The 22,900-nt window shown below is 40.2% G+C and overlaps 1 protein-coding gene across 5 annotated transcripts in view; it reads right to left on the bottom strand.

Annotated features, from left to right (window-relative positions):
- Positions 1-22,900, bottom strand: part of hhip (hedgehog interacting protein) — a 157,511-nt gene that overhangs the window by 75,061 nt on the left and 59,550 nt on the right. For 4 of the 5 annotated variants that reach the window (XM_060827011.1, XM_060827010.1, XM_060827012.1 and 1 more), the window contains 3 exons: positions 20,305-20,448; positions 15,479-15,600; positions 15,114-15,237 (listed from right to left, as the gene is read on the bottom strand). In XM_060827011.1, coding sequence (XP_060682994.1) covers positions 15,114-15,237; positions 15,479-15,600; positions 20,305-20,448 — 390 coding nt within the window. The remainder of the gene's footprint in view (positions 1-15,113; positions 15,238-15,478; positions 15,601-20,304; positions 20,449-22,900) is intronic. The other variant, XM_060827017.1, reaches the window with a different exon arrangement.

Here is a 22,900-nt window from a genome sequence, read left to right as displayed (position 1 = left end):
CTCAGCAAAGGTCTTACACCTCCCATCTTAAAGAATTTTGGGCATGACATGACTTTGAACCCTTCTTCCATCGCCTTCACCTCCGTGCACATTTCTCCAGACAAGAGGCCTCTACCCGTCCCATAGACTCCTTCAGCCACCTCTGACTCTCTCTCCCCTCCCACTCAGACCTGTCCCTTTTGGTTTTTACCTGCACTCAGAAAAAAAAGTTCTGAAAAGTCAGTGGACCTGAAATGTTAACTCTGATTTCTCTCCACAGATGCTGCCAGACCTGCTGATTTTTTCCAGCAATGTCTGCTTTTGTTTTCTCTTGCCATTTGCTGGATTGTCCAACGGTTCAGACATCGATGATGTACAGCAGACTAGACTGATAGTGCATGCAACATGCGATCATTTTGTTAATGCTCCGCCTCTTTGCATGCTGCTTTGGATTCAAAACTCACTGCCACTGTCAGCCTTTAAAGTACTTTACAAGTTTCAGGACCCTGGAGCAACTTTGCAACAATGTCATGGAGCTTCACATTACTGTGTACAAATACTACAGTGTTGGCGGAGTTAGAACATTTAGAAGGCTCATAAATCAGAAATACATGAATACATCAGGAAGATAGATACCTAGTATAAATATATGTCCGGTATATCTACGATTACCGTATGCAACAGTATTTGGTATTATTATACAATAAACGATATCACTTCAAAGTCCAAACCTCAACTACTCTCTCTTGAACCCAAACTCAGTGTGGAATTAAACTACATAATAAAAAAAATCTAGCAAAGAAAGGATACATTGCTTAGAAAATAACAGCAGTAGTAAAGACAAGAAACAGATATGATTGTATGCAGAAGAGAAAAATAACATCTCAAGGTGTTATCAGTACACCTTTAAGATCAGCTCTCAACCAGAAGCCACAGAACAGAACAGCTGCTGTAAAGAAACATTCCTGAACAGAAATTTCCTGCAGGAAAACCCCAGACCATTGAAACAATTAAAAAAGATTGGCAGCCATCTTTGACACAGTCAACAAAGACCATTGAATCTTATTGAGTGAATCTACTTTGAAAAGTTCACCAACAGATCTTTCAGAAATTGTTTCGTCGTTTTGAAAAAGGAATATCCCCATTCATCTCGATGAAGACTCCGTCACAGTAAAGAAACCTGGCCTTTATTTGAAAACTGCAGAAACGTTAACAGCTTTATGTTTTAATACTACAGCAGCAATACAACTTTTGAATCCAAGATGGTGGTGGTGTAGGATACTCTAGATGGAACTCGTCTGTTCCAGCCATTCCTTTATTTTTCTCTCTTGTGTTTTTTGTACTCTTCTGTCTTTTTCCTGTTCTGCCAGTGAGCTGGAGCATAGCAGGTGCGGCCAACATCCCCAAGCAGACCAGGGGCATCCAGTGGTCTGGACCGAAGATAGCTACTGGTTGGGAATTGATGGAGCCTAGTCAGACCACGTGGAAGCTCTTAGAGAAGGACTGTAATATCTATCTTTTTAGCTTCATTTCCTTTTTCCCCAATTTATGCTTACCTATGTATATCTGTAATGTAGTGTAAGTCTTTTTCGTTATTTTTTGTACTTAAGGTTTATACCTTGGTACTTTCTGTGCTGGCGACAATATCACTGTATTTTTATTCTTTTGTAAATTAAATACACATGAGAATAAATCTAATTCTAATTCTACAACAGTCTTTACAACTACAAAGACTCAACAGCAATTTTAAACAGCTAAGAATACCACATGATAACAAAACCAATGTGGGGAAGGGGAGGTCAAAACTCTAATAATATTCCGCCAGATCAGGAAAAGAATCAACTTCAAGAGTCCATCAATATCAACCCATGCAACAAAATTCACCAATTCTTCCAAAACTTTAAGCTTTCAGATCTATTTGATAATGTGATCAATTTGAGTGAAATGGCAGACACGGAAAGCAGAATTCAGTTTTAAATAGTTGAACATCAAATCAAATCAACAGATCAGCACACTTCTCTACTGTATGGGAAGGAAATCAGATCAAATGTTCCATAGACTGCAGAATGATTAGAAAGAAATTCTCCTCAACATCCTCCTCATATCTATAATTCCCATGCCTTGCATTATTTAGAATTAATGTTTAAGAAATAGCGTTAGTTTGCATGAAGACTGCTCTGAACTTTGCCTTCTCCACAACGAGTCTGACTTTAACCCAAACTCATTGTGGCACATAGTACCACACAATAAAAGGCACTAAAGGCAGAACCTTACATATTTGGCAAGTGTCAGCATCATCAAATTTCCCTCTGCGAGGCCTAGTGAGATCTCTCGCCTTATCTTCACCCACTCCCAGCAAGACTCCTTCACTACTGCATGCAACATCTTTCCTCACTTGCACTCATTCCCTCCCAACCTCCCACATATTAGCCCCGCATAGCATCTGTGCTGCCTACTCACTCACCCGGGGCATCCATCCACCTTTCATACACCTGTACTGGCAGAAACAGCTGTGCCGCTCCCTTTCATCTCATTCAATTCCTCCCTTTCTCTCATTCCAGGAGCAACAGCCCAGAATAAGGGCCAACTGAGATACTATCACCTTGGTGGGAACATCATGCTTACAAAGTTTGGGACTTTCAGCTGGTAAACACTTCAGTGCAACAGCTGCACAGTTGGCAAGGAAGAAATGTCTGATGTTGTTGGCACTTGGAGGACCACTGGACATCAAATACATGCTCAGTCCTAGGCAGGAAAGGACCTTGTGTTTATCATAATCAGACACTTTGTCCAAAGGTACAGGGATGAACAGGAGGAGCAGACAGGAATGTGGGAGGGAATGGCCCTCATAGCCCAGAGGTTGCAGGCATGTAGCTAAGCTATGCGGACTGAGCTTTCTCAAACATATGATTGGGAGTTTCCACAGACAGGTTGATGGCAGCAATGAAGTGCCGGGGACAGTGTCCTCAGAGTCTGCCAGATATGTGCGCACACCTGAACTCCATGATCCCCAGCCAATGGTCCTCATGACTGAAGACACGGCAAGAACAAAGAAAATGGTGCACAGTCCAGATGCCCCTTCCTCATACGAAGACAGCCGGAGGTGGGAGACACCCAGCTAGAGGAGGAACCAACAAGCCTGTCAAAAGTCACTCCTCAAGATACACCATATGTAGCTGGGGCCTTCTGACACCCTAGAAGTTCTGGCCAAGAAGGATCCATCAGCCTCTGGTAAGAAGACTCACAAAATGTGATCTAAATGACCCCAGGGTCACCTGACCAAACCTTCCAGGCCAACAGACTCCACTGCTCCCTCCCATCCCAAATGAAAAAACTTGGTTCAACTGAAAGGAAAAGAAAAAAGACCTTTTGAAAATACTTCGATGGTACTGGTGACCGGGCGCTATATATAAAGTCTCATGGTGGCATTAATGTTATTGACTTGGCAAAACATCTACTTGTTCCACCCTTGGCCGACTGCCTGTGTGGAATTTGCACATTCTCCCCGTGTTTGCATGGGTTTTCTCTGGGTGCTCCAGTTTCCTCCCACAGTCCAAAGGTGTACGGGTTAGGTGAACTGGCCATGCTAAATTGCCCATAGTGTCCAGGGATGCATAGGTTAGGTGGATTAGCCATGGGAAAGATAAGGTTACAGGGATAGGGTAGGGGCTGGATCTGGATGGGATGCTCTTTGGAGGGTCAGTGTGGACCGTCTGGCTCCTTCCAAACTGTAGGGATTCTATGATTCTGTTTAATTCCACATGTAACGGTGCCATGATGGTATCTAACTTCACCTCCATACAGGATATACAATGTGTTGTTGTCTATGTCAATAGCCAGCTGCAGCTTACCTTAACTGTTTAAGTGCACGCATTAATGTAGAGTAAAATAAATGCTGAGAGTCTTAAAACTTAATTGAAAACATCAACAAAAATAGTTTCCATCCACTTAAAATTTCACTTACGATTACATTGAGCTCCAAAATGCTAATAATTTGAGTACAGCTTCACAAATCTAAATTTTCAAAGTTATTCTCACATCCACCTAGAGAAAAGAAAATGTATCTCATCATAAATTCTTGCTGACCCATTGGGAAATTTTCAAATTCATGCTTTAGGTGCTTACATTTCTCACCATGTATAAATGGAAGCTTGTATCAATAAAGTTTTATCTGTAGGCAGATAGGATGGGAAGGAGCATTCGACCCCACAGCAATCTTTAAGAAAAGATACTTGATTTTTGAGATAATCCATTGTTGTCGCTTTAAGGGATGCCACATAGACTGCTCATTGCCTCTTACTAATGGTCAGTGTTCATGTTTACTCTATCTGTTCGTACCACAATAACACATGAAGATCCAGCGTAGGTCATAGGTCCCAGATTATGTTACGAGTGATGTAGATATGGAATGCACTGCCTGAAAGTGTGGTGGAGGGAGGTTAGATTGAGGCCTTGAAGAGGGCATTGGATGATTATTTGATTAAAAATAACTTATAAGAGTATGAGCAAAAAGGAAAAAGTAAATGATGTTCATTTAACAAGCTGGTGAAGGTATGATGGGCCAAATGGCCTTTTTCTGCACGCTAATCCTTCTGTGATTCTGAGATTCCTTCTTTTAGAGTGAATTTTGCTCCTATGCTGAACATTGTTGTCGTAGTAACTAATCTTTCCTATTGCTCAGGAACAGCTGAACTCTACGACTGGATGTTAACCTATACTCTGTTAGGTGGTGAGAGCTCTTTTTGATCAGCTGACTGTAGTGAAGGTATAGCATCTCTGTATGCAGATATCCACATTGTCATGATGTATATGCTTGTTCAGTTTCTCATGCATCATGAAGCTGATAATTCTTCTACACTGGTTCCATGTTGCCACTGTGTTAATTTTGTTGAGAGCACTGTATGTTCATACTTTGACTGCCACTCCACTGCTCAGCTCTGGTATTGACATTAGAGTCAAGATTAGAGTGGTGCTGGAAAAGCACAGCAGGTCAGGTAGCTTCGAGGAGCAAGAAAATTAAAGTTTTGGGCAAAAGTCCTTTTATCAGGAAAGACACCTGACGAAAGGCTTTTGCCCGAAACATCGATTTTCCCGCTCCTCGGAAGCTGCCTGTCCTGCTGTGCTTTTCCAGCATCACTCTAATCTTGACCCTAATCTCCAGCATCTGCAGTCCCCACCTCCATCTGCTAATGACATGGCCGTTCTTTGAAGTGAAATTTGACTTTCTAAAATTTTATCTTGACTTTGTCACTCGTGCCCAATACAACTTCTGGCTTTTGTGGTTTGGTGGCTAGTGGAAGATGCTGTGTGGCATTAATCTTTGGACTGGATATTTTTCCATGCCTTCAGTAGTATTTCTCCACTCAATGATTACCTTATAAAAGTCTCTGCTGGATTTTCTCTGTTTCTTTATGCTGCCTTTCCCGATCTTCACAGCTGCCTCAACCTTTCCTTCTGACTGGGGATAGTGTGGAGATGATGCCTGGCATTGAAGTTCCCAATCCTTTGTGAAGTGGCTGAATTCTTCACAATGGATGGCCATTGTCACTCACCACAACATGTGGAATACAGTTAATGACTAAGTATGTCCTCAGGCATTCTACAGTCTTATTGGTAGTCAGTCAGTAATGTCAGCTGAACTAAGACCTAGTCGTCTGAATAGTTGATGGTGACAAGATAACCAGTTGCCGCAAGAGTGAAGAGATATATTTCAATGATCCATGGTCTATCTCAGATGTGATGTATTATAAGCAGCTTGACAAGTATCACATTTTCTGATGTAGTCTTGAATCTCATTGCTCATGTTTGTCCAGATGAACACTTTTTTTCTCTCTTCCTCAGTTTAGATTCAATTCATTGACGACTTACATGTACACGTTTTGACATCTCTTTTGTCATTACCTGTCCTCAGGGATAATGACTATTTCTTTTGTACCAAGATGCCATCTTGGGCTATCGTTTTGTTTCTCTATGCCAATACTCTCTTATCGCAACAAGTGTGTCGTTGATAATTTCTCTTTTCATCATTAGTTTCTGCAGCATTTGGACAGTTGCATTATTTTGCACTGTTTACTTGATTTGAGGAAGATGCAGAGTTGATAAGTTCTAGACCATGGTGAGTTTTTGCTTTTCTTTCCATCTGCAAGATTTCACATTCTGTCTTAGCTATTAGTTCTTCAAAGGGGACATTATTCGCCACAGAATAGCAACAACATCTATCTGTTTCCCTTGATTTTATGTCATATTCAAATGGATCTCTGCAAGAAAAATAAAATCCTTTGCACTTGCTTTGGAACTGTTAGAGGCAGTTTGAGGAAGATGCTTTGTATTGGTTTGTAGCTGAAGTCCACTGTTACTTTCTCTCTCCAAACAGGTATGGATTAAAATGCTCACAAGCAGACGTAAACACCAGATGCTCTCTCTCTTTCCTAGTGTTGTGCCATTCAATTTGCGACAATGCCCTGGATGTAAAATGCAATTAGGCAAAAGTGAGGACTGCAGATGCTGGAGATTAGAACCAAGAGTGTGGTGCTGGAAAAGCACAGCCAGTCAGGCAGCATCCGTGGAGCAGGAGAGTCGATGTCCATTTTCCTGCTCCTCGGATACTGCCTGCCCGGCTGTGCTTTTCCAGCACCACACTCTTGGGTGTAAAATACAACTAGCTGTCCTTGCTGCAATAATGTTATAAATGGGCTTGACTTGAGGGCAGCTGGAACTCCTTGGCAGACGCTGCATTGGTCTCCCACGTGTACTCACTTTGAGATGATACTCACCAGAATGCTATACATGACCTACAAAAATATCTTTGTAATCTGGGATATGTTCATCAGTCAATGTTTTAGTGATTGGTGAAATGCTGCAAACCTTTTCTGGTATATGTAGGGTTAACAGTCTAATCATTATGTTTGCTTCAGCTGGGAATAAGTGGATTTTGTTTAACATCTACTATCTATAACTTCAGGTTTTCATTCTTCCCACTGCATTGAGCTCTTAGCCTAATTTGCCCCCTTCACACAAATATTGTTCCATGACATAACTTTAATTTTTCTTTTGAATGCTTCGTTCATGTGTAGCCATTATGAGTCACTTTAGACAGGTGTGTGAAACTCATGATGTTGCACTGGCGCCCATTTGACACTTCATGTTCACTTGTTGTTCTCCTTCTACAGTCAGCATTCCAACAGTCAGAAACTAATGATCACCTTCAGACCAAACCACGCCAAATTCTCGTAAAATGGAAAGTGGTTTATCAGAATCATTGTTTGACATCTCTACAGCAGCTATCATCATAGGTTTCCTTTTTTTTCTCTAGCTAAAGATTTGCATGGAAAGTCATTCAGTTTCTTGCAGCTAGAGTATTACTTTCCCACAGTGGATATGCTGTCTTTTCTTTTGAAGGATGTCCTTCACAATTGTTATATCCTGTCCTCTGGTCTTAAAGATTCTTGGCTTTTCTGCAAATGTTTCTTCCTTTCTCCAAATCTGTTGTGTTGATTTCCCACGGATTATGTCTCAGTATAATGAAGAACCATGTCCATTCTTTCATTAACACATTCCAGCTGATGATTGATAACCTCCGAGCTTCTGCACAAGCCGACAGCTTTCTGAGAGCATGTTTCTCCTCCCTCAGCAGATGTGCTGTCATGGCAGGATCTCTTATGCCTGAGACAGTCCTATCTTTGATGAAATCATTTTTCAGTTCTCCAAGCTGAAAAGATTCAGTTAGATGCACCTATGCAGACACACGCTAATTCGTAGTTTCCTGTTTCCATTGCCTTATGATACTGAACAAATACCATTCATATGTGACATTCAGAAGAGTTGAAAGTGTGTCTTGAAAGCCTGCAAAATCTCTCTCTCAAGTATAACTTGTCGCACACTTTCTCCATCATTGATGGCTAGGTTGCAACTCCCTACATGCTCAATTTCCTAAAACTTAATTCTGTTGGTGTTTCACAATTCCCATCTCTGCCTTATATCACCTTTTACTTTCAGAGGAGTGAAAATGCCCATTCATTTATACTTGGCCAGGAGTTGAAAGTAGTAGACTGTTGTATTTCTCTTTTTCCTTACTTGCTCTTTAACAGTTGCCTCTCTCAAAACTACGCAAATTCACATATTTTCATCTGCATCACTTTAACCTGTTACTTGTGATGGCTGTTTAATGGCTGCCACACAGCACTTACAACAGATGTAGAGGTCACATGACTATGGTAAGCCAGTAAGCACACTCATGGTACAAATACATTTCTCATTGCAAGTAGCATATTTGACCTCAGCTTGGACACATGCAGTGATCTTCAAGGTGTTATTAATCTGTTCCACCTAGATACAAAGCACTGAAGTTGAACCTATTTATGACATTTCTATTTTGAAAAAGAGTCACTGGACACTGAAACATTAATTCTGTTTCTCTATCTACAGACCTGACGAATTTCTCCAGCAATTTCTATTTTTGTTTGACATATATGATTTATGTTTTGTAAAAAGACATCACTCCATGTAGTCTTACTTATGTTAAAGATCTTAAAGCATCACTGCAGCTTTCTATAATGTACAATAGTAAATTCAAACAGTAAAAACACAGATTTATCACATTATGTTAAAAATGATTTAAGATCTTTAAGAGAGCAGAGCTGATGCCTAACAGTAGACAGCTGGAAATGAGACTTGAATCTACAAATTTCAAAAGCAAATCTTAGATAATTTCAACAGTGATCAGAACTTTGAAGATGGAAACCATTAGTGAGGAGATGCTGATGCTATGTGGGGAGTTGGTGGCATTGTGGTAATGCTACTGGACTAGTAATCTGGAATCCTATGTTGACAAACTGTGAACAAGGGTTCAAGTTTTGAAATTTGAATAGATTAAAATCTAGAAGTAAACACTAGCCTAATGGCAACCATGTAACCACTGACAATTGCTATAAAAACCAATCTAGTTAACTGAAGTCCTTCAGGGGTGGAAAAATCCTATCCTTACCCAGACTAGTTTATGTGTGTCGCCAGACCAACAGAAATCTGGGTGACTCTTAACTAACCTCTGACATAGCCATCAAATGACTACAAAGCCAAGAGAAAGGAATGGATTCAGATGGATTACCAGATACTGACAAAAGTACTGGAAATGGGAAGAGCAAATGGAGCTCTTGCAAAGTCCTTGCAAAGTCCTCTCTATGAAGATTTGGGGGCTATCCCATAGATCAGTCAAGGAACAGCCTTACATAGTCATACACTTGGAATCATACCATTAAGACAGTTTTTCAGATACAACCTTCACCATTCCCAGGTATTTCCTGTCCTACTCATATATAGTTGGGAAAGAGTTGCCCTAGGAGTTCTCTGGATAATATGAAATCTCACATGATTTGGAGATGCCGGTGTTGGATGGGCTGTACAAAGTTAAAAATTACACAACACCAGGTTTAATTGGAAGCACTAGCTTTCTGAGCACCGCTCCTTGGTTGTGGAGGACACAATTGTAAGACACAGAATTTATAGCAGAAGTTTACAGTGTGATGTAACTGAAATTATACATTGAAAAATGCCCTGATTGTTTGTTGAGCCTTTCGTCTGTTAGAATGACCATGATATACATTCTCTCTCACACTCACAACCCACCACCCAGATAGACAGACACACACACAAACCCACATGCACACATATACATATACGTTTACAGAGTTACATTGTACTTTGCTCAAAAAGTGCATGGATCTATATATGACTCTGTTAACTCACTTTTTAGATTCGAATCAATCTAAACATTATGGCACAGACAGAAAACATAGGGGGCTAACACCTTCAACATCTTATTTGCGCTGACACCAATTGTTACAGTTAACCTGAGAATGTAACTTTTAAAAAAAGTTTTGTGATTTACATACGAAAGAAATGAAACTATCATGGTATTCTAACAGATGACTCAATAAACAATCAAGGTATTGTTCAATGTATAATTTCAGTTACATCACAATGTAAACTTTTGCTATAAATCCTGTGTCTTACAATTGTATACTCCACAACCACCTGGTGAAGGAGCGACGCTCCGAAAGCTAGTGTGCTTCCAATTCAACCTGTTGGACTGTAACCTGGTGCTGTGTGATTTTTACCTTTATGAAATCTCACATGATCTTGTAAAAGCAAACCTCCTGCTGATCAGTATCTACTGTCGCCTCCTCAGCTAATGTGTCTGTTCTGCTTCCTGTTGAACACTACTTGGAGGAAACACTGAGGGTGGCAAGCATGCAGAATGTACTCCGAATGCTGGACTTTAATAACTGTCACAAAGAGTGGATCAGAAGCATCACTACCGACAAAACTGGCAAAGTCTTAACAGACTTGGCTGCTTGATCATTTATTTGATCACATCATCTATCTATCTGTTGTAGATGCATCTGTCCATGACCATTTCAGTCGGAATCACTGCACGATCCTTGTGGAAAGAAAGTCCTGTCTTCACATTGAGGATACTTGCCATTCTGCTGTGTGGAACTAACACTATGCTAAAAATAGGACAGACTTCAAACAGGTCTAGAACCGGAAATCTAGGCATCTATAAGGTGTTGTGGCCACAGCAACAGCAGAATTATATCCAACCACAAACTCTCACCTCATTGTGGAACTCATCTACCATACCTGACAAGCCAGGAGATTCAATGAGAGGATAAGACAGCATGCCTGGAGCAGCATTAACGGAGCATGCATATTTAAAAATGAGGTGCCATCCTGAAACTACAACACAGGACTACTTGCATACCTCAAAATGGAAGCAGCATGCAACAGACAGCAAAACATTATCCCACAATCACCAGATCAGTTCTAAATTTTGCAGTCCTGCCACATCCAGTCGTGAATGGTGGTGGTCAATTGAAGAACCCTCTTTAGGAAGAGGTTCCAAAATATCTCCATTTCCTTAAATAAGGGGGGCCCAGCACATCAATTGAAAAGCCTGAAGCATTCTGAAAAATTGTTGGCTGAGTGGATGATTCACCTTGGCCTCTTCCTGACGTCCGTTGTATCACAGGTGCCAGTTTTCAACCAATTTGATTCATTCCATATGACAGTGAGAATGGCTCAAGGTGCTTGATACTGCAAAAGCGATGGGCTCTGACAACATTCTACATTAGTACAGAAAACATGCAGAACCGCATGATCCAAGCTGTTCCAGCTACAACATTGCCTCTAACCAACAATGTGGAAAATTGCCCAGGCATGTCTTGTGAACAAAAAGCAGGACAAATCCAATCCAGCCAATTTCCTGTTCATCAAGTTACTTTTAATCATCGGCAAAGTGGTAGAAGGGGCTGTTGATAGCATTGTCCTTTCCACTTGCAAAGGAATAACACACAAATTAGGAGCAGAGTAGACCATTCAGTCCTTCATGAATTAGATTGTGTTCCAAATTCCATTCTACCATTAATCTTGAATTCTCTTGCCCAACAAGAATCTATCTACCTCCACCTTAAAAACATTCAACAATTCCATCTCCACGATCTACAGTTTCAACGTTGCACAACTCTATGAAGAAACAGACTTCCCTTTATCTTTCCCAAAGGGGCAACTGCTAATTTTAAGAGTATACCCTAATTCTGGACACATTCACAAAAGGAAATATCCTTTCCACATCTACTTTGTCAAGACTATTCAGGATCTTTTAAATTCTAATCAAATCACCCCCTACCCTCCTGAACTGTAGTGAAAATAAGTCCATCCTGTCCAATATTTTGTCATAAGACAATCTGCTCAGTAAGGGTATCAATCTAGCAAACTCCTCTTAATCATTTCCATTCTTTTACATTCTCCCTTAAATAGAGAGAACAAAACTGCATACTATTTTTGAGATATGGTCTTATCAATGTCTGGATAACTGAAGCATTGCATGGCTACTTTTATGTTCAATCCCTCTTATAGTAAAGACGAGCATCCCATTATCCTTCCTGATTATGAGCTGTACCAAATGCTAACCTTTCGTGACTTATGCAACACCTGGATCCCTCGACATTTTGAAATTCCGGAGTTATTCTCAGTTTAAACAATACTTCACCCTTTTGTTTATTTTGAAGAGCTTTGCATTTAGCTGTATTGTACTCCCCAAGCCAGATTTTTACCCACTCAGTTAACCTATTATATCTGTCTGGATCGTTCTTATGTCATCTTCACAACACACTTTCCTATCATCTGCAATTTTAGCCATCATGTCTTCATTCCCTTGTCTAAGCCATTGATATAAATTATAAAATGTTGAGCACCCAGCACGGAGCCCTATTTGTCACATCTTGTCAATGTGAAAACTAATCTTTGATAGTTATATATACTGTTTCTGTCAGTCAACCAATCTTCTATCGGGCTAATATGTTACCTTTTATACTGTGACCTCTTACACTGTGCATTAATCTTGTGTGAATCCTTGTCAACTGTTTTCTGCAAAACTGCACATGCACCAACGAGCTCCCCTTTATCCACGGACCATGTTACTTATTCAAAGAATTCCAATAAATTTGTCATTTTCTTTTCACAACATCATGCTGACTGTTCCTGATTACCTTAGGGTTTGTCCAAGAACCCAGTTATTACTTCCTTAATGATTGATTCTAATATCGTCTCCACAACTGACTAACTGGCCCATAGTTTCCTGTTTTCTACTTCCCTCCCTTCTTGAATGGAGGGGTATACTAGCTATCTTCCATTGCAATTGAATCTTTCCGGAATCTAATAAACTTTGAAATATTAACACTAATACATCAATACCTCATCAGCCACCTATTTTAAGACTCTAAGATGAAATTCATCAGGATCTAGAGACTTATCAACCCACAGCTCCTTCAGTTTATTCAGTATTGCTTCCCTCATGATTACAACTTCACCAAGTTCCTCTCTTCCTTCAATGCCTAGATTTACAGTTATTACTGGGATAGTTTTTGTATCTTCTATCATGAAAACCAAAGTAAAATATTTATTCATTACATCCACCATGTCTTTATTATTTACTATTAACTCCACATTCTTCATCCTGTAGAGGACCAGCATTTACTTTACTTTCTTTCACTTTTTAGATACCTAGAGAAATTTGTGCTGTTTCTATATTTCTAGCTAGCTTCCTCTCATGCTCTCATTTATTTGTTCTGCTTAACCTTTGAGTCATTCCCTGCCTTCCTCTGTATTCTGACCAGTCATATGACCTACTGCTCACCTTTGTGCAATTATATGCTTTTTCCTTAAGTTTGATACTCTCTAACTTATTTAGTTAACCATGGATGGTTGGTCTTCCTCTGAAAATTTTTCTTTATAATAGGAATGGATTTATTCTGAATATTCTGAAACATCCCTTTAATTATCTGCTACTCCATCTCTACTGATCTCTCTTGTAATATCCCAGTTGACATAAGCCAGACTCAGTTTTTTTTCCATATAGCTGCCTTTTTCTAAGTTTTAAAATAAATATAATCTTTGACCTACTCTTTTCCCTCTTAAAATTGGGTATAAAATTCAAACACATTGGTTGGAGACAAACCTAGCAGAGGAAGGTGATTATGGTTGTTGCTGGGTCAATCATTTCATTTCCAGTACATCACTTCAGAAGTTCCTCAGGGTTGTGGTAAACGACCATCTGTTTCAGCTATTTCATCAAAGACCTTCCCTCCAACACACATCAGAATTGGGGATGTTTGCTAACGATTATGCCACATTCAGCACCAGTGTGACACCCCAGATGCTGAAATAGTCTATCTTAATATGCAACAAAATCTGGACAACATACAGGCTTGGGCTGATAAGTGGCCAGTAACATCAAGCCGCATAAGTACCAGGGAACTATCTCCAACAACAATAAATCTAAACATCTCCCATTGGATTAGCATCACTGAGTCCCCTCATTATGAACATCATGGAGTTGACCAATGACCTGAAACTGAATTAGCCCAGCCCTAGAAATAAGAAGGCTCGAAGAGCAGTTCACAGGCTAGGAATTTCACAGCAAGTAATTCACCTCCTATCTTCCAATGCCTGTCCATAATTACAAGGAGTATGATGAAATACTCTCCATTTGCCTGGATAAATTCAGCTCCAGTAACACTCAAGAAGCTTGACACCATTCAGGACAAAACAGTTCACTTGAGTGGCACTCCATTCGACTCCATCTGCATGCACTCCTGTCACCACTGATGAACGATGACAGCATTGTGTTCCATCTACAAGATGCACTGTAATAATTCATCACCGCTCCTCCAATAACACCTCACAAAATCTGCAACCTCTACCACCTAGGTGATCATGGGCAGCAGATGCACAGGATCACTACAGCGTGCACGGTCCATTCCAAATTGCCACATAATCCTGACTTGGCATTATGTCACCATTTCACTGTAACTGGGTGAAAATTCTGGAATTTTCTTACTAATAGCACTGTGGGTGCCCTTAAGCCCCAAGAATGAAAGCAGTTCACCATCACTCTCTCCAGTGTAATCAGGATAACAACACTCACATTCCATAATGAATAAAAAAAATTAGATTTCTTATTTCAATAATTTTACCATTATTAGCATTGCTTACAATTTGTTGCTTGACTAAAGAAAATAAAATCTGATCCTACAAGCGAGAGAAACCAAACAATTTAACAATACCTGCATCAAAGCTTACAATTCATGGCTTTGAGTGGAATAAATATTACAATCAGCAGTTTGGTATTAAGAATTATTGAATCCAGTATAAAATTAAATAACATATTAATATTGGAATTTCTAGACTAATTATCAATTCAGACAATTCATTCATATTTCCCAATTCGAAGCAGTTTTTATATTTTGTAAGTTACATCAAATTAGTGAGTATTTAAAAATATATGGATTTTTAAATAAAATTTTGGATAAATTTATTTTTGTAAAAATCCAACTGATCGTGTTGAAAAGGCAATGCAGTGAAGTGGTCTATATTATCTGCTCGTATAAATCCAGTGAGTTTGTGTTCACAGCCTCAAATCCAAGATTTTGTTTATGACGTACAAATTTGTTGTAGAGAAGCTTCAGAAAACTTAACTAAAATTTTGATTTTTTTTCATCTTTGTAAGCATATAACACATTGGCAAAGAAGCACAAAATGATTGATTTGTTAATTATATGGAAAATTTGAAAACATACCCATTTCGATCCCCGAAGATATAGTTTCCAAAAAGCCTTCTTGACTGACATCCTCTGTAGATAAAGCCACCTACTAAAGGGTTGCGACTAGAAGATTTGTATTCAACTGCTGGAGGTTCTGTTTCTTCAGAAAAAGCAATCTGATCATTAATTTATTACAGGAAATGTCAGCTCTATGTAATAGATTAAGAAAATATTTGCTTTACTTTTACGTGGGATACTGTTGTAAGGATAATACAACTGTGAGTTAGTAGTAACACCAATAAAGCCTTTTTAGTAATTTTAAACCATGCCATACTTATTGGTGTAGCTACTCAAAACAACAATGTATGCACCAACAAGCATATTTTGAGTTTCATAATTACCATAATCCTTTCCCCTTGTTATTTTGATTATCCTTCCTGATGACTTATTCCAAATATTTGACTCTGAACACAGAATGGTCAGATTGCCATTAGAGCCTGTGAGATGTTGATCCACTGTACACCTAAACAAGTCAATACATTATTAAATAAGTTAATGGAGAAAGGAATATCGATGTACCCTGCAAATTGTTTTAGTAGTGGCATCCCAAATTATTAAAATAAAATCAACCCTGGTGTAATTTAGTAATTCAACATTGCAGTACTGGTCACAATTTTCTTCTCTTTAGAAGCATTATCATTTCTCCTAAAATTTTTTAGACATTTTATGACAACCTGTTTCCCCAAATTAAGAAATTCCCTCAGGCTGCACTGTGCCAAGGTGCAGAGCTGCAGGAGTTCTGACACCAGTCTGTCATGGATATGTGTGTTCTCTGGTCACTGACATGAAACTTCAGAATGGCACTTATTAGTCTTGATGAGGGTTGAACTGTTCTAGCCAACCAACTTAGGACTTCTGAAGAGAAAGTTCCATTTTATGTTGAAACTATTGGAAAATAATATGTATGCCCCAATTTGTTAAAACTCTAGCAATGCAAGACACACTCTATGGTTGAACCGGAGAAAACAACAGTTCTTTTTTTGAAGAATGAAGCCACTTAGCTAGCCCATTTCCTTTTCTGACATTACATGGACATCTTTGAAGATTGTTTTCAGCTCAAAAATATGATGAAAATGAAAACTTTCTTCAGGTAGAACTCATTCTAGGAACAGGGAATGACAGAAATAACATCAAGCTGACTACCAGAAACTATTCATGGTGAATTACAATCCTATTTAGGGTCATAGAGTCCTACACCATAGAGACAGGCCTTTTGGCCTAAACTGGTCCATGCCAACCAAAATATCCATCAATGTTAATCCCATTTCCTGCACTTGACCCATATCCTTCTAAATCTTTCTTATCCATGTATTTGTCCAAATGCTTTTGAATGTTGTTAATGTATCCACCTCAGCTCATTTCATAGGTGTTAAATTGATGCCCTCTAGCCCTCGATTCCCGAACCCTGGGAAAAAAAAAACTGACTGCATTCACCCTAACCATGCCTCTCATAATCTTATACACTTCTATAAGATCCCCCCCTCAGTCTCCTACACTCTAAAGAAAAAAAATCCTAGCTTGTCCAACAACTCCTTATAATTCTGACCCTTGAGTGCTGGCAACGTCCCTGTAAATTTCTTTTGTACTCTTTCCAGTTTAATAACATCCTTCCTATAGCAAGGTGACCAAAACTGAACACAATACTCCAAGTGCAGCCTCACCAATGTACTGTACAAATGCAACAAAACTTCCCAACTTCTTTACTCAGTGCCCTGACTGATGAAGGCCAGTGTGCCAAAAGCCTTCTTCACTGCCCTGTCTTCCTGGGACTCCACTTTCAGAGAACCATGCACCTGGACTCCAAGGTCCCTCTGTTCCACGACACTTCTTAGGGTCCTACTATTTACCAGGAAGCTCCTAGTTCGATTTGATTTTCCAAAATGTAAGACCTCACACTTATTTATACTAAACTCCATTTGCCATTTCTTGGCCTACTTCCCCAGCTGATCAAGGTCCTGCTGCAATTTCTGATAACCTTCCTCACTGTCCATGATACTACCTATTTTAGTGTCATCTGCAACTTACTAATCATTCCTTGTACCTTTTCATCCAGATCACTGATATAGATAACAAACAGCAATGTGTCCAACACTGATCCCTGAGACACTCCACTAGTCACAGGCCTCCAGTCCAACAAGCATCCTTCCACTATTACCCTCTGCTTCCTACCATCAAGCCAATGTGCATCCAATTTGTCAGCTCTCTGTGGAATCCACGCAATCTAACCTCCCACAGCAGCCTATATTGTGGAACCTTATCAAAAGCCTTACTGAAATCCAGAGAGACTACGTCTACAACCCTGCTCTCAAATCTTAACTGACTCTTGGGAAATAGGGCAGACAGATGACTGAGGTGACAATGGGGGAGCACTTTGGCCCCAGTAACCATAGTTCTATTAATTTTAAAATAGTTATGGAGGAGGGACGAAACTGTCCACAGGTTCAAGTTCTAAACTGGGGCAGGGTGAATTTTGATGAGCTCGCAGGATTGACTGCAGGCAAAGGGACCTCTGGCAAGTGGGAGACTTTTAAAGCAAGATATCTAGACTTTAAGGTATATATGTTCCTCTGAAGGTGAGGGGCAAGGTTGGCAGAAATAGGGAACTCTGGATGATAAGAGACATTGAGGCTTTGACCAGAAAAATGGTGGGATGGCTAAGGTACAGGCAGCTGGGATCAAGGGAATCCCTGGAGGTATACAGGAGTTTACTGCAGATGGAAATCAGAAGGTGGCATGCGATAGCCTTGGCTGAGAAGATTAGAGTGAATCCAAAGAGGTTCTTTAAGTATATTGAAAGAAAAAGAATTACTAGACAGAGAATAGGACTGGTCAAGGTCCAAAATGGATATGTGTGTGTGGAATCGCACGAGATGGGCGAGGTCCTCAATTAATATTTCTCCTCTGTGTTTACCGTGGAGAAAGACATGAAGACTTGCGAACCTGGGGAAGTTAGTGGTGATATCGTGGGGACAGTCCATATCACAGTAGAGAAGGTGTTGGATGTGTTAGAATGCATGAATGTATTTAGTTCAAAAAGACATCTTCTCCTTTATATCCAATCTAAGAAAGCTGAAAGGCAATGGAGAACTTAATTTTAAATACAAAGCGTTTGGTTAAATCTCAACACAAAGAACATAACGTTCACCATTCTGTCAACCTCATCAAGCACTGAAGCTTTCCCCTAAGCCAGCACTGCCCTTTTCTCATCAACTCAGTTTGGTTTGCTTTCCTCCTCTTTTAAAGGCATTGCTTGTTGTTGGTAAAGAGTTGCAGCAAGTCTCCACAATTCACCAAAAGAGCCATTCTTCAACTATAGGGGTTAACCTTGCCACTGTTGCTGCGTTGTCAAACTGATCATTTGCCATCCAATCCTGGATAAGCTGCGATATTCTCCAGCTAAACTGGAAAGACTGAAGGCATTGCTGCCTCAACTAACACAACACCCCTTGGCGCTAGTTCTACCCTTCCACATCCAGTGCCTCAGATTAAGTCAGACTGTTCACAAGCTCTGCAGTAGTTTGAATGGAAATGCAATTTTTTGATTGGGTATTCTCTCTATCGTAAAGACTTCGGCTTCCATAGCACTACTCACTTCTGCCCTTGCAAGAGTGAGATGAATTTTGTCCTGGATGACTTTTATTGATACGAGTGGGTAAATTGTGCACCGGGATTGGCCCCATTACACTTGCCTGCCTTTCAGCGAGTTTTCAAGGGGCTGCCAAGGAAGTTGACAAAATTCCCCATCAAGACAGGCACCATTTTGAGGCAATTCTTGGGGCCAGTGGCAATTTCTTGAGATCAGACTGGCCTCCCCCCTGCTTCAATGAATATGAAGCCGAACAGAAATAGAAACAATCCAGAATGCCATCAGTCCCTCCTCTTCATGGTCCAGTGTGTATGAAGACAGTACAGAATGTTCCAGTGAAAGGGCTCTCCTGCAACCTGATCATCTACACAACAGTAGACCTTTGTTAATTTTCAATACTCAGTAGGTATCTCATCTCCATCTTCAGGTGCCCTTGTACTCTCTGCTGCAGCAGCACCCAAACCTATTGGTAGGGCATTCGCCCTGCTATCAGTAATCATGCTGACAGTCACAGAGTTCTTCTGCGGTGGATGCCCCAGACCTCTTCAACTCTCTTTCTCTCTTACGCCCCGCCTTAAAATGATTGCTATAAACAAGCATTTAATTGCACACGTGCCTGATTCAGATCCTGATCTTTGAGAAAATGCAGCCCCTGAAGTTACGCAAGGTTCACAACTAGTAAGGTAAATACTTTCGGGAATGCATGTCCATCTCTAATTCATCAAGTAACCTAGGATCTCTTAAACCAGTTAAAACATAAAAACAAAATGTATCAGTATTTTCTTTATTTCTCCCTTCCTCCTGGATTCATTCTTCTAAAAAGCCTACATGGATCCAGACACTGACATCCCACAGGTCCAAGTTTTGTTTACTTCCAGAAAGCAGACAAACCTTAGGGCAGTTATGGTGAAGTATTGGGCAACTCAGGTACGACTGCTTTAAATTTCAAGGCTGCTTTCATAATCTTGAAGACAATTTGCCCACATTGGACAAAACCTGGATACCAGTTACCACTTAGCATTCAGAGTGAGCTCCAGACAGATGCCAACATTAAGAACTTGACTTTTGCAGGCACATCCATGCGATTAATGCAAAAACAGTCTTAAAACAAATTATCTATCTATTGTCAAAAGAATAAGTTGTTCATGGCACGGCAATCCTTTGGTGATGTTTTTATCATGGTTCAAGGGACACATCTAAATGCATTGAATGCTTACTTCAACCTACTCCAGTCGAAGTAAAATTAAAGAACCATATATCAAACTATAGAATATATTCACAGTTTCTTATAGCTCTAATGTTTCTAATGTTTATTAGTTTATAATTCTGATGTCCACATATCCGCTTCCTCAGTAGAACTCTTCCTATGTTTGGATCAAGAAGTCAATAAATATATAAAATCATAAATAACATGCTACCTTTTAATTGAACCTTTTTTTATCTATCCTTTTGTTTTATGAGCGTTGAGGAATTTGTGTCAATTGACACTTGACTTTGTAACCAATAAAGCAAAGAACTGATGCTTCTGTTTGAATAACTGTGACTTTTGAGTTGATCTATGGTATCTTTAAGCACGCTTACCTCCCTGGATTATGAAGTCCATGTGCAAATATTTCTGGTGGTTGATTGGTGCTGTTAAAGTAGGGATTGCTTCTGGGTATAGCATAAGGAGCATTGCAGGTGGCAGTATCTACATCAATTCGAAGCACAGAGCCTGTAAAATCACTGGAAAGGTTATGCAGCAAATGTAAGAAAAGCATAAACTTCGGTAAATAAATGAGAATGAACAGTAATGCAATACTCAAATTCGAATATTGTCATTTTTGGCACTTTGCCAAGCAGCAGATATTGGGCCAAACATGGAGACCTCCCAGTTGGAGAGAGTTCTTCCTTAAAATTTTGTTTTCTTAAACTAAATGATTGTTCAGCACCAACAATCCTTCACACATGAGCATTTCTGACTTTAATATGCCTTCTAGGTAGAGGTCCCTAATCAAACTGAGGTATTCCTACGCAGGGTAAGTTAACTGGCAGGGAAGTTGATTTGGGCTACTACCTCAGCTTGAGAAAAATAATTATATTAAATGAATATTGCAGAACTACTTCTACTTTCTGGTGACTTAGAGTTATCTGGAGAAAGATTGCTTGGAAATTGTCTGTGACTTCTCCCGAGGGGAAAATGCAAAGTGTAATTGTTGACACCTCTGTTTGAGGTATGCCTGATGCTGCTCCTAGTAAGCGTTCCTGCAATCTTGAGGAAGTTCAGGACAATATCATTACGCAATTAAATCTCTGATGAGTGTTAATTACATAACAGTAAGTGTTAATATTGTTAACTGTATGAGTCAAATCTTGCAGTCAAGTAGACATTACGCGCAGCCCTATTGCACATTCTCCCCGTGTCTGCGTGGGTTTCCTCCGGGTGCTCTGGTTTCCTCCCACGGTCCAAAGATGTGCAGATCAGGTGAAGTGGCCATGCTAAATTGCCCGTAGTGTTAGGTGCTTTAATCAGAGGGAAATGGGTCTGGGTGGGTTACTCCTCAGAGGGTCGGTGTGGACTTGTTGGGCCGAAGGGCCTGTTTCCACACTGTAGGGAATCTAATCTAATTACACATAATCTGGTATATGGCTACGTACTCTATTTCAAACCCTCCTCCAGCTTGTGCTACCTGATTTATTTAGGCATAGTATTGAATCTTTCCAATGTATGCAAATATAGCATCAATTATCTGGCTAATCGAGAAGGTTTTGTACTGCCACTGGGAGTTGCTAAATAAAGATCTTAGATTTACACATTGCTGTATCACATCCTCAAGTGCAGAGTGCAACAAATTAATTATTTCTGAAATGAAGTCACCGTTGCATAGGCAAATATGTCAAACAAATTGTAGAAAGTAACGCACCACAAATAGCAAGTGTAGATGACTGACCAAATTGTCATAGAACATCGAACATAGAAAAATACAGTGCAGTACAGGCCCTTCGGCCCTCGATGTTGCGCCAACTCAAGCCCACCTAACCTACACTAGCCCACTATCCTCCATATGCCTATCCAATGCCCGTTTAAATGCCCATAAAGAGGGAGAGTCCACCACTGTTACTGGCAGGGCATTCCATGAACTCACGACTCGCTGAGTAAAGAATCTACCCCTAACATCTGTCTTATACCTACCTCCCCTTAATTTAAAGCTATGCCCCCTCGTAATAACTGACTCCATACGTGGAAAAAGGTTCTCATTGCCAACCTTATCTAAACCCCTAATCATCTTGTACACCTCTATCAAGTCACCCCTAAACCTTCTTTTCTCCAATGAAAACAGCCCCAAGTGCCTCAGCCTTTCCTCATACGATCTTCCTACCATACCAGGCAACATCCTGGTAAACCTCCTCTGCACCCGTTCCAGTGCCTCCACATCCTTTCTATAGTATGGCGACCAAAACTGCACACAATACTCCAGATGCGGCCGCACCAGAGTCTTATACAACTGCAACATGACCTCAGGACTCCAGAACTCAATTCCTCTACCAATAAAAGCCAGTACGCCATATGCCTTCTTCACAGCACTATTTACCTGGGTGGCAACTTTCAGAGATCTGTGTACATGGACACCGAGATCCCTCTGCTCATCCACACTACCAAGTATCTGAACATTAGCCCAGTACCCCATCTTCTTGTTACTCTTACCAAAGTGAATCACTTTACACTTACCTACATTGAACTCCATTTGCCACCTTTCTGCCCAGCTCTGCAGCTTATCTATATCCCGCTGTAACCTGCCACATCCTTCCTCACTGTCAACAACTCCACCGACTTTCGTATCATCCGCAAACTTGCTCACCCAACCTTCTAGCCCCTCCTCCAGGTCATTTATAAAAATGACAAACAGCAATGGTCCCAAAACAGATCCTTGCGGAACACCGCTAGTAACTGCACTCCAAGATGAACCTTTACCATCAACTACTACCCTCTGTCTTCTTCCAGCCAGCCAATTCCTAATCCAAACCTCTAACGCACCCTCAATGCCATACCTCCGTATTTTTTGCAGTAGCCTACCATGGGGAACCTTATCAAGCACCTTACTAAAATCCATGTACACCACATCTACCGCTTTACCCTCGTCCACCTCCTTAGTTACCTTCTCAAAGAATTCAATAAGGTTTGTGAGGCACGACCTGC

The sequence above is a fragment of the Hemiscyllium ocellatum genome, chromosome 1 (genome assembly GCF_020745735.1).
Source record: "Hemiscyllium ocellatum isolate sHemOce1 chromosome 1, sHemOce1.pat.X.cur, whole genome shotgun sequence".
Taxonomy (NCBI): Eukaryota; Metazoa; Chordata; class Chondrichthyes; order Orectolobiformes; family Hemiscylliidae; genus Hemiscyllium; species Hemiscyllium ocellatum.
This window is presented reverse-complemented; position numbering and strand designations above follow the sequence as displayed.